This window comes from Schistocerca nitens, chromosome 5 (genome assembly GCF_023898315.1).
Source record: "Schistocerca nitens isolate TAMUIC-IGC-003100 chromosome 5, iqSchNite1.1, whole genome shotgun sequence".
In the NCBI taxonomy this organism is placed as follows: Eukaryota; Metazoa; Arthropoda; class Insecta; order Orthoptera; family Acrididae; genus Schistocerca; species Schistocerca nitens.
In genome coordinates, this window is record NC_064618.1 from 766,439,676 (window position 1) to 766,456,297 (window position 16,622).

Genomic DNA, 16,622 nt, shown 5'->3' on the forward strand with positions numbered 1-16,622 from the left:
TAAGAAGAGTTCTTTGGATTCTTTCCCTACAAGAGACGTTATCGCGTGGAAGACTTTCAACATAGTGCATCAGTCCAACAGTTCTTATGGAGGGAGTTATCTTTCAAGTGATGAACCTTTAGTTTTAAGAAGTCGTGTATGTCGGAAAATTGAAAGTTCTGAACATGTATATGTATGGTGTAAAAGTGGTGGTACTCTAGGTAATGACTGTACTGTTCAAGGAGATATTATGTTTTATTATTGTAATGTTTAATTTGTGAATAAACTAAATTGTGAAAAAAAATTATTTTATTTAAACATTGACCTGCTAGTTTCTGAACGCAAGACGTACGCTACATTGACCGGAGGCCATAGAGTGAGAACAATTTTTTTTGCTCGCGCAGAGCATGACGTAAGCACTGAGTTGCGTCATATACACTGGCGCTTGCTCAAGGTCAGCCAAGCCTCTTAATCCCGTCCGCGCGCGGTCTAGAGTTCCTACCGCGCGCAGACGGGATAAGCCGCCTCCGGCACCGCCAGTCTGCCTGCAGCCGCACGAGCAGCCGCACGAGCAGCCGCACGATGCCGAGGAGGTACAATTTGAGGAGGAGGGCTTGTAGGCCTTCTGTCCAACATTTGGGCAATTCCTCGTGCACTGCATGTTTGCCCAACACTGCTCAACCTCTCCTGCGATACTGTGGCCACATCTTCAACAGATGTTGGATCAACTTCCTTCCTCCCTCTGCCACACTCTACTTCAAAAGAACCTGTCTTTTTGAACTTTGCAATGATTTTCTCCTGGCTCTTAGCAAACATCAGACGAATGCCTTTTTTCATACCCTTGAGTGTCTAGAACTCCTGCAGAGTTACTGGCACACAGTCACTGTTCTTGTAAAAGAGCTTTACCAACAGCGCGATCCTTCATGGAGACAGCCATGCTGGGCATCTTGGACGCAAAATGAGGAACAGCGCCACATTTGTTGATGTGGATATTCTGGTCCTCGCAGTGCCATATATTGGCATTTTTTTCCCTACAGTGTTTTGAAACTGGAACTTTAATTATGAACACCCTGTATTTGTCATGACATAGTGAAAGTTTCATGAGTGATTACATCATTCCATTATTTTTAGCTGCTGAGAAATCTACATTGGACTGAAAATCAGATGATGCAATAATCCCAAAACATGTCATAAGAAAAAGTTAAGAAATTCACAATAAACCAATTAAAATTTTTGAGCAACCTTACAAGATTTTTGAAGACTATTTCATAGTTTCCAAGAAGTTCCTTGCTTATTAACTGTGTTTGTTTGATATAGTGCAAATTTCTTTTTATTACTTGAGGTGCATTTTGAAGGTTTCTTCACAATGGGATAGAACTGCCAAAAACAAGTACTTTAAGTAATAACCGATGCGAACAAAAGAATCAGTAGGACTCTCGCTCTTAAGAATTTGACCACACTGGTAACAGTTTCACAGATTTCTCCAGTATGGAAACCACAAGCCGCAACTGTATGAAAGCGAAGTACACATGCAAGCAGCTTTTGGACATTTTCACCATGCAAGTCTAAGCAATACAGGACAAATCATAGACAAAAGATTCTCATTAGTTATAATTTATAACTTGCAAAACAATACTCACATCAACTCCATAGTATTCCGTAACCCCTCTCCCATGTGCACCAAGTGTGCCAAAAGAAACACTTTCGTCTATGAAAATTCGTAATTTGTATCTTTTGCAAACTTCTATTAGCTCAGGCAGGGGACATATATCACCCTGAGTTAAATATATTCCTTCAATTACTAAAAACTTTCTAGTTCTCTTCGCTTTTTTTGGATTCTGGAAAAAAAAGAAATTTGATACATTAGAGTCATAAATTTACTATTACACAATCTATATTACTAAATGGCTAACCCAGTTAATGGGGCACTTTTCTAGCTGCACACTGCCTATCTAATAGCTTCCAGGTGCAACAAAATTTTGATTTTCAATATTTCATGTAATTGTAGCCCAAATATAAAAAGCTGTCATAATCTACTCATTAAGAATTATAATCTTATGTTATAGGTTTAACACAGAAAGTCAAGTATTAAAGTTAGAAACTGTGTATAGGGCTTGAGGCTGTGTAACTCACGGCATGTAAATTACCCAGACTGCATTCCTCCAGTATTTGGGAATGAGGGCACTTAGCGATCTCCAACACTTAAGTTCAAACCTTTTCCACGATTTTTTCTGCTGGCATCCCCCCATAAAATAATGAAAGGAAAAAAATTTATTGCTTACTGCTTGTTTGCTGTTCAAACAATGAAACTTCAGCATCAGGTACCATGTTTTAATTTATTACATCTTTACTACTAACTCTGTTCACAACACATTTCGCACAGTATCCACATATATCACTACATGTGCTGGAAAAATTAACTACATACGTGGTTTAGGAGATACGACATCATAAATGTTGATATGTGCGAAAACTATGTTTTGCTTAAAGCAGAGCACATATTACCCAGAATATATTCATCCAGTGTTTCATAATGAGAGCACTTATTGTGTTCCAACAAACTTTAAACGTAATTTAAAACCTTTTCCAAACTACTACTCACTTAACACCAAAGATGTAACACATTAACTCCTTTGTAAAGAATCAGACATTTGTAGCTCTTTTATACATGGGAGTTCAACTCTCTAAATACTGGTGTGCATGCAAGATAAGATCACTGGATGCTTACAAGGAATCTATAGAAACAGGCTTTGGAAAGGTTTCAACAATACTATCAGAGCACAATAATGCATTTCGCGGGGGGGTAAAGAGTGGGGGGGGGGGGTGTTAGAATGAGTAGTACATCCAACTTTTTAATGCAATTTGTAATATTCATCTCATCTTGGTAGTTTGCGACAGCAATTTAGAATCATATATCGTGCCTTCAATGGAGTCCATTTAATTCCTAGCCCACATTATAATCTCTCTCACACCAGCACATAGGTTTATCATGACTTCTGGAATCTCATCATGCTGACAAGAATTACTTGCTGTGTAATAAATATGAATCCATCTATGTAAACCAGTCAAATTGTAGCATTTATTTATTTATTGTTCCGTGGGACCAAACTAAGAAGAAGTCTCCATGGTCATGGAATGAGTCAATACATGAAATTATAACACAATAGTAGAAACAGATAAAATGAAATACAAGAAACATATTCAGGCGACAATTCGTAAGTTTAAATAAAGAAAATCAACAATGTAACACTGGAATTTGCTTAATTTTTCAGCTCTTTCAGGAGCTCCTCGACAGAATAGAAGGAGTGAGCCATGAGGAAACTCTTCAGTTTAGACTTAAAAGCGTTTGGGCTACTGCTAAGATTTTTGAGTTCTTCTGGTAGCTTATTGAAAATAGATGCAGCAGAATAGTGCACTTCTTTCTGCACAAGAATCAAGGAAGTGCATTTCACATGCAGATTTGATTTCTGCCTAGTATTAACTGAGTGAAAGCTGCTAACTCTTGGGATTAAGCTAATATTGCTAACAACAAATGACATTAAAGAAAATATATACTGTGAGGGCAATGTCAGAATTCCCAGACTATTGAATAGGGGTCGACAAGAGGTTCTCGAACTTACACCACATATAGCTCGAACAGCCCGTTTTTGAGCCAAAAATACCCTTTTTGAATCAGAAGCGTTACCCCAAAAAATAATACCATATGACATAAGCGTATGAAAATATGCGAAGCAGACTACTTTTTGTGTTGGTCTGTCACTTATTTCAGATACTGTTCTAATGGTAAATAAAGCAGCATTTAGTTTCTGAACAAGATCCTGAACATGGGCTTTCTACAACAGCTTACTATCTATCCGAACACCTAGGAACTTGAACTGTTCCGTCTCCCTTATAATATGCCCATTCTGTCTGATCAAAATATCAGTTCTTGTTGAATTGTGAGTTAGAAACTGTAAAAACTGAGTCTTACTGTGATTTAGCATCAAATAATTTTCCACCAACCACGAACTTATTTCATGAACTAAATTATTTGATAATGTTTCAATATTACACACAAGATCCTTCACTACCAAGCTGGTGTCATCAGCAAACAGAAATATTTTTGAATCACCTGTAATACTAGAAGGCATATCATTTATATAAATAAGAAACAGCAGCGGCCCCAGCACCGACCCTTGGGGAATGCCCCACTTAACAGTGCCCCATTGGGACTGAACACCACTACCACTCTCAATATTGTGCAGAATTACCTTCTGCTTTCTGTTCTTAAAGTAGGAGGCGAATCAATTGTAAGCTACTCCCCTTACTCCATAATGGTCCAACTTCTGCAGTAATATTTTGTGGTCAACACAGTCAAAAGCCTTCATTAAATCAAAGAAAACACCTAGCATTCGCAACCTTTTATTTAATCCGTCCAAAACCTCACAGAGAAAAGAGAATATAGCATTTTCAGTTGTTAAACCATTTCTAAAACCAAACTGTACATTTGACAGAAAATTATGTGAATTTAAATGCTCCAGTAACCTTGTATATAAAACCTTCTCGATAACTTTAGCAAACACCGATGGCATAGAAATAGGTCTATAATTGTCAACATTATCCCTGTCTCCCTTTTTATAAAGTGGCTTCACTACCGAGTACTTTAATCAGTCAGGAAACCGACCACTCCTAAAGGAAAAGTTACAGATACGGCTAAGTACTGGGCTAACATACATAGAACAATATTTCAGTATTCTGCTAGATACCCCGTCATATCCATGAGAGTTCTTGGTCTTTAGTCATTTAATTATTAACTCAATCTCCCTCTTCTCAGTATCATGGAGGAGCATTTCAGGTAACAGTCTCGGAAGACTTTTTTCTACGAGCGCTATGTGATTGGGACTAGGTTTCTAATTAGTTCACCTGCTATATTCAGAAAGTGATTATTAAATACTGTACATGTATGCGACTTATCAGTAACACGGACATTCCCACTACGCACTGATTCTATATCCACGACCTGTCTCTGCAGACCAGCCACTTCCTTTACGACTGACCATATGGTTTTAATTTTATCCTGAGACTTAGCTATTCTATCTGCATACCACATACTTTTTGCCTTCCTAATAACTTTTTTAAGCACCTTACAACACTGTTTGTAATGGGCTGCTGCATTTAGATGTTGACTGTTTCTAACGTTTTGATATAATTGCCACTTTGTTCTACAGGATATTCTTATCCCTCTAGTCAACCACCCAGGCTGCCTGTTTGTGCTAGTACCCTGTTTTGAACGTTCTAACGGAAAGCAACTTTCAAAGAGCACGAGAAAAGTTTGAGGAAAGCATTATATTTATCGTCTACTGTATCAGCACTATAAACATCTTGCCACACTTGTTCCTTGATAAGGTTTACAAAGGTCTCTATAGCAACTGGATCAGCTTTCCTAAAAAGTTGATAACTATATTTAACATGTGTTGCAGCACAAAAACCTTTTAGAGTTAAAACTTGTGCATCATGATCTGAAAGGCCATTTCCCTTTTTTGCTAACAGAATGCCCTTCTAGTAATGAGGAATGAACAAAAATGTTGTCTATGGTTGTTCTACTGTTCCCTTGGAAAGAATACAGTTTGCATATGATTATACGAATTAAGGAGGTCTACCAGCATCCTTTTCCTTACACAATCACTTATACAATTAATACTGAAGTCACCACATATAACTAACTTTTTGTATTTCCTATAAAGTGAACCAAGAACCTCCTCTAGCTTTAGCAAAAATGTTGTGAAATCAGAGTCTGGGGATCTATAAATAACAACAGTTAGAAGTTTAACTCCACTATATTTAACCACACCTGCACAACATTCAAACACCTTTTCAGTGCAGTACTTTGAAACATCAATTGACTCAAATGGGATACAGTTTTTCACATACATGGCTACTCCCCCACACCGCAAAGAGCTCCTAGAAAAGCTGCCAGACAACCTGTACCCTGGTAAAGGAAGCCTCTGAATTATCTCCTTATTTAAGAAGTGTTCAGATATACCAATAATTTCAGAGTCAACATCTACAAGCAGTTCACTAACTTCATCTCTAATACCTTGTATATTTTGATGAAATATACTAATTCCCTCATTACTTGGATACCTAAGCTTTGTCGAAAGTGGTTTCTTTGTTAGAGATACTTCCCTTAAGCAGGAATACCTATCAGCTGACTTCAATCTAAAAAAAGGTGCAGCTCTAACACCCACTAGTACAGGAATTTTCCCATGTGTGATCCCACCACCCCCACCTATGCTGTCACCTATAAGCTTTGCCAACCTTCCCTTTCCATACCTGTTGAGGTGCAGGCCATGTCTAGTGAAACCCGTCCTGCTGATAGACTCCACCGACACCACTGAAATGTGACTCATGCCTTCTGTCATCAGTGCACCCCCAAGTCTCATGTTATTATGCTTGACGGCTGTATTATCGGCTGTAGTATCGGTACAAAACAGTTGGCTGAGGCAATGTAGACGTGTTGGTGTATGGCAGTGTATTCTGTCTGTTCTGTTATAACCTTACACAGTGAGCGGGCGCAATTAAACAGCGCAAGCCTCCACAGCTGGCCTAAAGGGGCTATCTCACATCAGCACAGACAGTGCAGCAAGCACTGCGCCATGTGCAAAACAGCCTTACATAAACCGGCATGCCAGCCCTCGGTCACTTTAATGTTAGTGTAACAAATGTACACTTCACTGTTAGACTGTGCCTTAACTGACTCCTTGATTTCCTAACAGCATTCAGTGTCTTAGTATATTTCTTCATGTGGAATTGGATTAAGGTTGGTTTCTGGGAATTCTGATATTGTGTTTGTTCAACATTATGATATTTTTCACCATGAATATGGTATCTGTTCCGTGTGTTTTCGTTTCATGGCTCATATGGCCAACTTGTCAGCGGAAGAAATTCATCAGTTTCTTGTTGAACAGCAGCAAGCTCTCATCAACTAGCAGCAGGCTCTCTCTGTGACAGTAAACAATTTTGCAGCATCTTTGACATGCTTCACACCATATGATGACGCTGCAGAAAATTGGGATGCACAAGAAAAATGCCTTCGGAAACATTTCAAAGCTTTTGGCATTGCCGACCCCAATGTGTGTAAGACTTTCTTTATGTAATGGATTTCTCCATGTGTTCATCACCTTTTGTGTCAGCTAGCTCCTCTTCAGGAACCTTTCAATCTCTCCATTTATGAAATGTGTCAGTTGCTCTCTATGTATCACCGCAAACTTACTCATGATACTGCTGCTCGTGATGAGTTCTGCCACTGTCAAAAGCAGCTGCAGTCGTACAGAGTTTGTGCAGAGGAACATCAAAGGCTTAGCCATCTTCCAGTTTATTACTGAAGGTCACCGGGACTCATATCTTATTTGATGGTTTGTGATGTTATAATATGCTTAGCCCCTGATACAGAAGTTCGTGAACACGCTTTACAATGTGAAAACCTCTCTCTCACAGGGGTTTTGAACACTGCCCAATCTTTTGAAGTATCTAGGGAGGCAGAAAATCAGATAGAAGCTTGGTTTGAAGTAGCCGTTGCTTCTGCTCCTCAGCCACCATTGGTTCGTACATTGGGGGAAGATGATTTCGTGGCCATGCAGTCACAGTCTCCATGATGCATGGGGCAGTGCCGTGCTAAACAGCAACAGCAGTCAGTGTCACAAAGGTAAATATGTGCTCCTCTCACGTCATCGCCTTATTGTTTCATTCAACATGAGTGGGCTGTGTGCCCAAAGCATTGGGTGACATGCAACTGTTGTAAAAAAAGAAGGTACATATTGCTTCTGTGTGCAGCCCTCAACCTCCTCCATCAGAGATGAACATGGATGTGAACAATGTTTCCCACATGATGGTAGCCTGAAACAAACTTTATATTGAAGTGTGTGTTATAAACAAGACATTAAAAATGTAAGTAGATAGAGGTGTGCTAGTGACTCTGTTACATTCTCAAACCTAGGTGGATCTTGGATCACAGGTATTGTCCCCCGTCTCTCATTGGCTAATGAGTTACAACAAACAACAAATACCCATATTAGGACAGTTTTCTACTCCTGTAGTGTATAAAGTGCTTGTTCAACCTTCGACATTTCTAGTGGTGGATAATGCCAAAACTGAAAACCATTTGGGTTAGTTGTCTTCAGAATTTTTGGATTCTCTTTCTGACAAAATACATCTGGTATGGGATCAAGTTCTGTACCAACAACTGTCACAGCTGTCTCCCATAGTGAATGGTCTGCTCCATTGGTAATTGTCACAAAACCTAATGACAACCTTTGGCTCTGTGGTGATTTTAAAAAGTCTGTAAATATACAGTCTGTAACTGATATCTATCCCTTATCCTGTCAGGGTGAACTCTTAGCATGGCTCTCCCGGGGCCAATATTTTTCCAAAATAGACTTGTCAGAAGCCTATTGGCAACTGCATCTGTATGATGATTCCAAACATGGCCTCATAGTGAATACCTTCTTCGGGTTATAGCAATTCCAGCACCTGCCATTCAGCGCAGTTAGCACCCCTGCTATTTTCCAATGATTTTTGGGGCAATTCACTGTCTCCATGCCAGGGTACATTAACTAACTGGTTGATATTGTGGTCTTCAGTAACTCAACAGATGAACACTTGCGGAATCTTTGTGCCTTGTTCATGGTGCTGCAGGCCATCTGGTTGAAATGTAACTTTGACAGATTACAATTTTTTCACTCTCTATTGTCTATCTCAATTTTGAAGTATTGCATACTGGTGTAAAGCACTGACGCCATCATGCTGACACCACTGTGGCTTTGCTGCGTTCTACCAATAACAAAGACTTGCAGGCCTTTCTCAGAAAGATTACATACTACCATAAATTTTTTCCTGATGTGGCCTCAGTGGCTCAGCCCTTTCATGCTCTCTTACATAAAGGTGTTGCTTTTCACTGGCCGTCCAACTGTGATTGTGCCTTTACCCTGTTGAAGTCAAAATTACACTTGGCACCTTGCCTGGTTACCTTCCAACCAGCCAATATCTCGTTTCGGCTGCAGACGCCTCCCAGTATGGCCCTGGGACTGTATTCGTGCACAAAAAATGGACAGTTCCAAACGCTCCATTGTGTATGCTTCCAAAACCCTGAATAAGTTTCAACAGCACTACTCACAGATAGAAAAAGAAGCCCTTGCTGTTGTGTGCACACTAAAAAAATTTCATGTTTTCCTATAGGCTCTAAATTCAATTACTAATCATAAACTTCTGGTTTCTCTGTTCCATTCTTCGGCATCTGTTCTGGACAAAGTGACCCACGACTTGCAATGCTGGGCTCTGTTTTTGTTGCACTATAACTACATTTTCACTCCATAGCACAACACGCTCTTTCTAGATTGCTGGCTGGACCCAATCCAGCATTTGATCAAGGTGCATTGGTGTGGTTTCATTTAGACGTTGACACCCGCAATGCCATGAATGGTTTTCCCATTACCAGATGTCAGATTTCAGCAGCTGTCGTGACTGATCCTGTCTTAAGTCAGGTTGTTCAACTTGTCCACCACAGCTGACTACAAGGCATCTTTTTTAAGTAAGTACCATTTTGAAATTAAAAAAAGATGTGCAAAGATATCTCAATAATTTTATTTTTACACGAAAGCCTGTTCCTTAATCTACGTGCTGACGCCATTACAGTCTGATTTTCCTCGTTTACATTGTGTAATGAGTGTTTTAGATGCCTCCGATAATCGTGAGTCCCGCCGACTGTGAAGTACGGGCAGTTATAAGATTTCTTAGTGCTAAAGGCCTAAAAGCGATAGATATTCATCGTGAGATCTGTGCAGTTTACAGAGAAAACATTATGAGTGATGGAATGGTAAGAAAGTGGGTGAGAGCATTTAAACATGGCCGCACGATGAACAACAGAGTGGGTGTCCTTCGGTCGTTAATGAAAGTTTGGTGCAGGAAGTGGACAATAAGGTGAGAGAAAACAGATGCTTTTTCCTCCTTGCAGGATGACTTTCCTAATGTTTCTCGTAGTGTTTTGTATGGCATTGTGACCCAGCACTTGAATTACCAAAAATTGCGCACACGTTGGGTACCGAAAATGTTGACGGATGTGCACAAAACCAAACGTTTAGAGAGTGCATTGACTTTCCCTGGGCGTACCATGACGACGGTCATCACCGTCTTAAGCCAAATTGTAACGGGCGATGAAAAATCGGTGGCCTACATCAGGCGATGAAACATGGGTGGCCTACATCACACCAGAATCAAAGCAACAGTCCATGGAAGTTGAGCAAGGGTATTGTTTTGCTGCAAGACAATGGCCGTCCGCATGTGGTGAATCAGACCAAAGATCTCATCACATATTTTCGATGGGAAACTCTAGATCATCCTGCATACAGCCCCGATCTTGTGCCCAGTGACTACCATCTTTTCCTGCACTTAAGAAACATCAGGGCGGTCAGCGTCTTCAAGATGATGACGAAATCAAAACAGTGGTGATGCAGTGGTTAACAAGTCAGGCAGCAGACTTCTATGAGGAGAGTATTCAAAAACTGATACAACGTTATGTTAAGTGCCTCAATATTGATGGAAATTATGTAGAAAAGTAGATTAAGGTACAGGCTTTCATGTAAAAATAAAATTATTAAGATATCTTAGCACGTCTTTTTTTAATTTCAAAATGGTACTTACTTAAAAAACATGCCTCGTAGATGAACTGCTGGGACAGGTGTTGGATCCCTTGAGTAGTTATTATGCTCTCCATTCTTGATGGTGTCTTACTTGGTTGGGTTGTGGGATTAAAGGGTTCAGACTGCTACGGTCATCGGTCCGGTGTCTTACTGTTGGCTACTGAAGAGTAGGCACCCAGGGTTGTGACCCTGTCCACATTGTGCCAGGATGTCATGCGCCGTCTCCACCTAAACCACTGGAGTGTTTCTCGTACAAAATTGCTGGCCTGCTGCCATGGGTTTTGGACGGTTATTGACAATGAGTTCATGAGTGTTGTGTCAGCCTGCCTACAGTGTGCTACCCATCAAGCAGCACCTTTCCCCTCTCTTTCTCCAAGACCCCCCCAGTGCCCCTGGAAGTGTATTCATGCCCATTTTGCTGGTCCCTTCCTTAACTCCTTTTGGCTTGTTGCAGGGACACTTTCTCAAAATTTCCTTACATATTTCATTGCTTGTCCACATCCACGGCAACTGAGGTCATGGCCCTCGCAAAGGTTACAATTTACTCTTGCACTGGACAATAGCCTGTAATTTGTGTCTCAGAAATTTGAAGATTTTTGTACAAAGAGTGGCATTTGGCACATTATGGCCTCTCCATTTCATACTCAGTCCAATGGTGATGCAGTTCAGATGGTCCATATTTTCCAAACTTCTCTGCAGCTCCTGTCGATACTGCAGTTGCTGCCTTTGTCTTCTCTGCTGCCCCTGTCAACAAGTGCCTGCCTGGATATGGACATGGATATGATGCCTCTGTCGCTGGTGTTCCCTTACAGTCTCTCGTGGGGACCTGCCCACACCAGTGTCGTTTCAGACTGTTTTCTCTTATGATGGCACGACACCTGCTCCAGCAGTCGTCCTCTTCCAATGAATACATAGACATCTGCATGATGAACATTTATCCCCCAACAGGGGAAGGAGAGCGCATAATTAAACAGCGCGTGCCTCCATGGCTGACCTAAAGAGGCTGCCCCACATCAACACAGATGGTGCAGCAAGCACTGCGCTGTGTGAAAAACAGCCTTATATAAACTGTTGCACTGGGCTCGCTGTCACTCTAAAATTTATAGGAAAAATTTACACCTCATTTTCAAAATGTGCCTTAATTGATTCCTTGGTTTTGTGTGGCTATACTGATTACTAAGTCGCTCAGTGTCTTAGTTACGTTCCTTCACGTGTACGCAGATTAAAGTTGGTTGGCGGGAATTCTGGTATTGTGTTTGTCCAATGTTATAATATGTTCCATTATTTCTGGCCTTCTCACAGTGCCTTGAAATAATCTGCACAGTTTTCTCACTTCTTTATAATAGGATATCACGGCCTTTCTGTTCCTGTCCTTGGCAGTACTTAAGAACAATTTTAAGATACTTTCTTTGGAGGTATCTCCGTTCTACTTGTTTAATGATAAACATAGTACACAATCATTAGCACATTGAAAGAATAGCAGTGCTATTTGGATTAAACACAAAAATTAGAATGACATACCAACCAACCAATACAAATTTTAAAAAAGCAGTCTGAAGGCCTTCCCTGCAAACAGCCGGACTAGGACTCAAGCTTGGACTTTCTTCTCATTGCAAACAATGGCCTTAATCATTAGTTTCTGCTGAACGAATTGTTGTTCTTGCCTCTTTCTCAATAATTCATCTATACAGTGAGTGGTAGTCTTGACTCATGTTTTATTCCATAAGGGTTTTCTATTATTGTACACATTAGAAAATTGACAGAAATAATCCCCTGGCATTCCAACGGAACAAAATTAGTACAAAACAATAATATGAGGAGTAATATATATTCATACCTTTATGTCTTCTTCATATTGAGCTCTCAAAAGCTGTTCCAAGTGCTCAACATCATTGTGTTTAAAGAACTGTATTGTACTTCGAGATGCATCAAGTCCTTTCTGAATAGCGAAATTCACACATTCATCACTGAAATTATAATGTGTAATGAGTGACATTAGTGACATGTAGCTAAGTGTGCTTTTAGAAAATAGCAATCAAAATTAAAAATTCAAGAAAGGTATAAGAAGTAGCTGCTCTTCTTAGATTTTGGCAAAATGAAAACAAACACACACATACGTATGTTCATGGAAAGTCATACTTTTTCCAACAACATGCTTATTTATTTATTTAATGTGCATATCAATAGTTTCAACACGTCACCTACAAACTGTAATTACTGGACAGCCATTCTGTCTCATAATTTTACACTTCTCTCAAGTGAGTGCTAATATTAATTCTACCATAACTTGAAACATTCATTTTTAGTGTTTATGTTAAGATATTCTTCAATGACTTGGAAGAGTTACCCAATTGAAAGTTCTTTAATTCCACCTACAAATTCATCACATTGCCTCCAAAACAGATAATATGTTCTGGCAGCTGCAATGAGTGAATCTTATATACAACATTGAACTTGTTGCAAAAATGTGTAAAACAGAGCATGTAGTGTAGATACGTCTTGCTCTACTCTTTAAATGACCATGTAATAAATTTTAGTGAACAAGATAACAAGTAATTCACCTTCCATTTCACCACAGTTCACAGAGTTAATTCATCGACTCTGATTTTATGTCTGAACCTTTCCTTCCTGGTGTACCTAACAGTAATAGCATAGAAAGAATCATGCTTTCAGGAGGTTTATAATCAGAAACGGAACATTTAAAATGCAAATGACTGGAAAAAATTAAAACACAATGCTACTTCTTTCTAATTTATTACTGAAATATTATGAAGTACAGGATATAGGAGTAATGATGCATGTTGATGGAATCTGGCAATAAAACACAATAATTAAACTAAAACAAGAGCTTTGCAGATATAAACCAGAGTGCCTATTTTATGGGGCTGAAACTATCCTTTTAGTAATCAGGACAAATCACCTGTAATCATAATCATCGTCGTCATCACCACAACCACCACCACCACCACCACCTTACAAATATTAAGCTTCTTGACTTTTATGGCGTCGTCGAGAAATTATTTCTCCATCCATCTTTTCAGTGGTCATCTAGCAATCTCACACCATTTGGGTGTAGTGTAACATGGATTTTGGGATCTTCCTTGAGCTCATTAGACGTTCAGAATATAATGTGTGGTGGGTTCCTTCACCAAATCTTCATTCCTTTTGTGATTACATTTGGTATACTCAGCTGTCTGTCTCAAGAATTTCATTTCATAGGCTGTTAAGTCTTTTTGTATCTTTAGCCTTTATTGTCCAGGTGTCCTGCTAATAAGGTCTTTCCTTCTCAAACTATCTGGTAAGTCCCCCCTGATACGGGGTTCTGGATGACTTTCCTGAACTGTACCCTTTTACCTAAACCAATCCAGTCCTTTTCCTTCACCCCTCTTCCTTCCTCTTCAACTCTTCTTCCAGAAGAAGGAGCCACTGTCTCTGAAAACTTGTAAAAGTTAAATCGTTGTGTGTGTGTGTGTGTGTGTGTGTGTGTGTGTTGGGAGTTTTTATGTATCTGGTTTGGCCATTGTAGTGTCAATGGACACTACACATCAAGTAATGACCTGCCAGCCAAAATAATATTTGATAGATTTTTAAATGCATTCTTGACCCTATTTAACCATAGTATTCCCATAAAGAAAATCAAAATAATGGACGTCAGCCACAAATCCAGATCTCAAAACAGACAAAATATATGGTACACTAAACAGCTGACAGATCTAAAGAAACAAGTTTTGTTACTGTACAACATATACAATAGTATGAAGTCTGACTATGCCAAATCAGCCTATGTGGAATGCACGAATGAATACAAAAAAGCCATCCTGCAAGCCAAAAATCCTACAATGCCAACAGCATACATAATTCAACCAATAAATGCGAAACCGCTTGGAAAGTAATTAACAGTGCTGCCATAGATACTAAAAAAGACAAAATTAATATCCCACTTCAAACACTCAATGAGTTTTTTATTAATTCAGTGAAAGAAATAGGAGAGTCAATTATCAAACCAGACATTAGTCCACCAGAGTTTCTCTCCCAAAATTGGGGTAGACAGTCACTAAATACAAGCATGCTAACCTTCTCTGAAGTATCGCCTAAATTTGTACAAGGGGTCATAAAACAACTGAAATCATCTGATAGCTTAGATATATATGGCATATCATGCAACCTGCTAAAAAAAGTGTGTGATTGCATTCTGTACCATTTAACCCATTGCATAAACAAGTGCTTACACTAGGGATATTTTCCTGATGAGTTAAAACTGTCTAGGATCGTCCCAGTATACAAAAAGGGAGATAAAGACTCTCCATCTAGTTATACACCTATTTCAATAGTACCCGCGTCCTCCAAGGTAATAGAATGCATCATGTACCAACAATTATCATTTCACTTTGAGTATCTAGGAATAATTAATGCTACACAATAGGGGTTTAGGAAGAATTTGTCGACCATTGGTGCAATCGACACAGTAGTCAGTTACATCCTCAAAGTTTTTGAGAACAAAGGCTTTGCTCAGGTCTCATTCTGTGACCTAAGCAAGGCCTTCGACTGTGTTGAGCACACGCCACTACTAGAGAAACTAGAATTCTACGGTATCAAAGGAAACAGTCTCAGACTATTAAAAGCTTATCTCAACAACGGTAAACAGGTAGTTTGTGTTGGTAAGGAAATGTCAAACATAGAAAATGTTAAAGTAGGTGTGCCTCAGGGATGTGTACTGGGCCCCTTCCTGTTTCTGATAATGATCAATGACCTCCCCTCGTTTATTAGATCCACCACTGTATTGTATGCAGATGATACGACTTTTCTTCATAGCAGTAACAATCTTAATGATCTTAAAACCTGTGCTGAAAATACACTCACTCACGTAGCAAATTGGCTGAGAGCAAATGGTTTCCTGCTAAATGAAAATAAAACTCAGCAGATAATCTTCACTCTAAGAGACAAGCCACTATCTGATGACCCTAGTTCTGTTAAATTCCTGGGAGTTTATTTAGACGAAAAGTTATCCTGGGGCCAACATGTAAACTATATTAGTAGTAAGCTATCTAGAGTAATTTATTTATTAAGACAACTCAGAAATTGTGTACCTGAAACATACATCAGATCATCTTATTTTGCATTTTTCCAAAGTATAATATCCTATGGCATTAACTTGTGGGGTAACTGTAGTCATATACATGACATCCTATTATTGCAGAAGAAAGCCATTAGGATAATTACAAATTCTTCACATAAGGCTCACTGCAAACCCTTATTTACTAAACAAAAAATTATGACAGTAATAAACCTCTATATATACAATGTCTTAATCTTTACGAAGAAGAACCTACAAGATGTGAAACGTAGAGAAAATGTACATTGTTACAATACAAGAAGCATCAAACACATATATACACCTTACCACAGATTATCAAAATCAATAAATAGCTATGAAGTCACAGGGCACAAACTATTTAATAAGCTGCCACATGCTATACAGGATCTTCCTGAACATACATTCAAAGAAAGACTGCATGAATGGTTTGTTGCCCACCCGTTCTATGATATCATTGAATTCTTCAACTGTAAAATGCAGTAATCCAACAGATGACCCACTGTACATTTATTGTAATGTAAGTTAAAATATTTCAGTAATCAATACCTTATCACACTGTATTATAAATTGTATCTTCATTTGACGTTGTCAATTGCTGTAATGGCCTAAAGACAATAAAATCTTTATTATATTATCCTTTCTTTTCTCAGACATTATTATTATTATTATCCAATTACAAGGTCTTATAAAGGTGTGTTTCGTGGCATTCCAGGGCTATGGAAGGTTTAATCACATTATTAATGACTCCCATTCTTTTCGTATGCCTGGTTTTTCTCAAACAGACCTTACCGCATATTGGGTATTTTCCGCAGAAGCCCATAGTTTTCATTTTTTAGGTTTTGATGTCCATGCTGTATTGCTTGGAAATAAATCTG

The 16,622-nt window shown here is 39.0% G+C and overlaps 1 protein-coding gene across 1 annotated transcript in view; it reads right to left on the minus strand.

Moving 5' to 3' along the window:
* Window positions 1-16,622, minus strand: part of LOC126260940 (serine palmitoyltransferase 1) — a 122,536-nt gene that overhangs the window by 35,420 nt on the left and 70,494 nt on the right. The window contains exons 6-7 of the mRNA XM_049958446.1: window positions 12,490-12,619; window positions 1,620-1,817 (exon numbers count right to left, since the gene is read on the minus strand). Of these exons, the coding sequence (XP_049814403.1) occupies window positions 1,620-1,817; window positions 12,490-12,619 (328 nt within the window). The remainder of the gene's footprint in view (window positions 1-1,619; window positions 1,818-12,489; window positions 12,620-16,622) is intronic.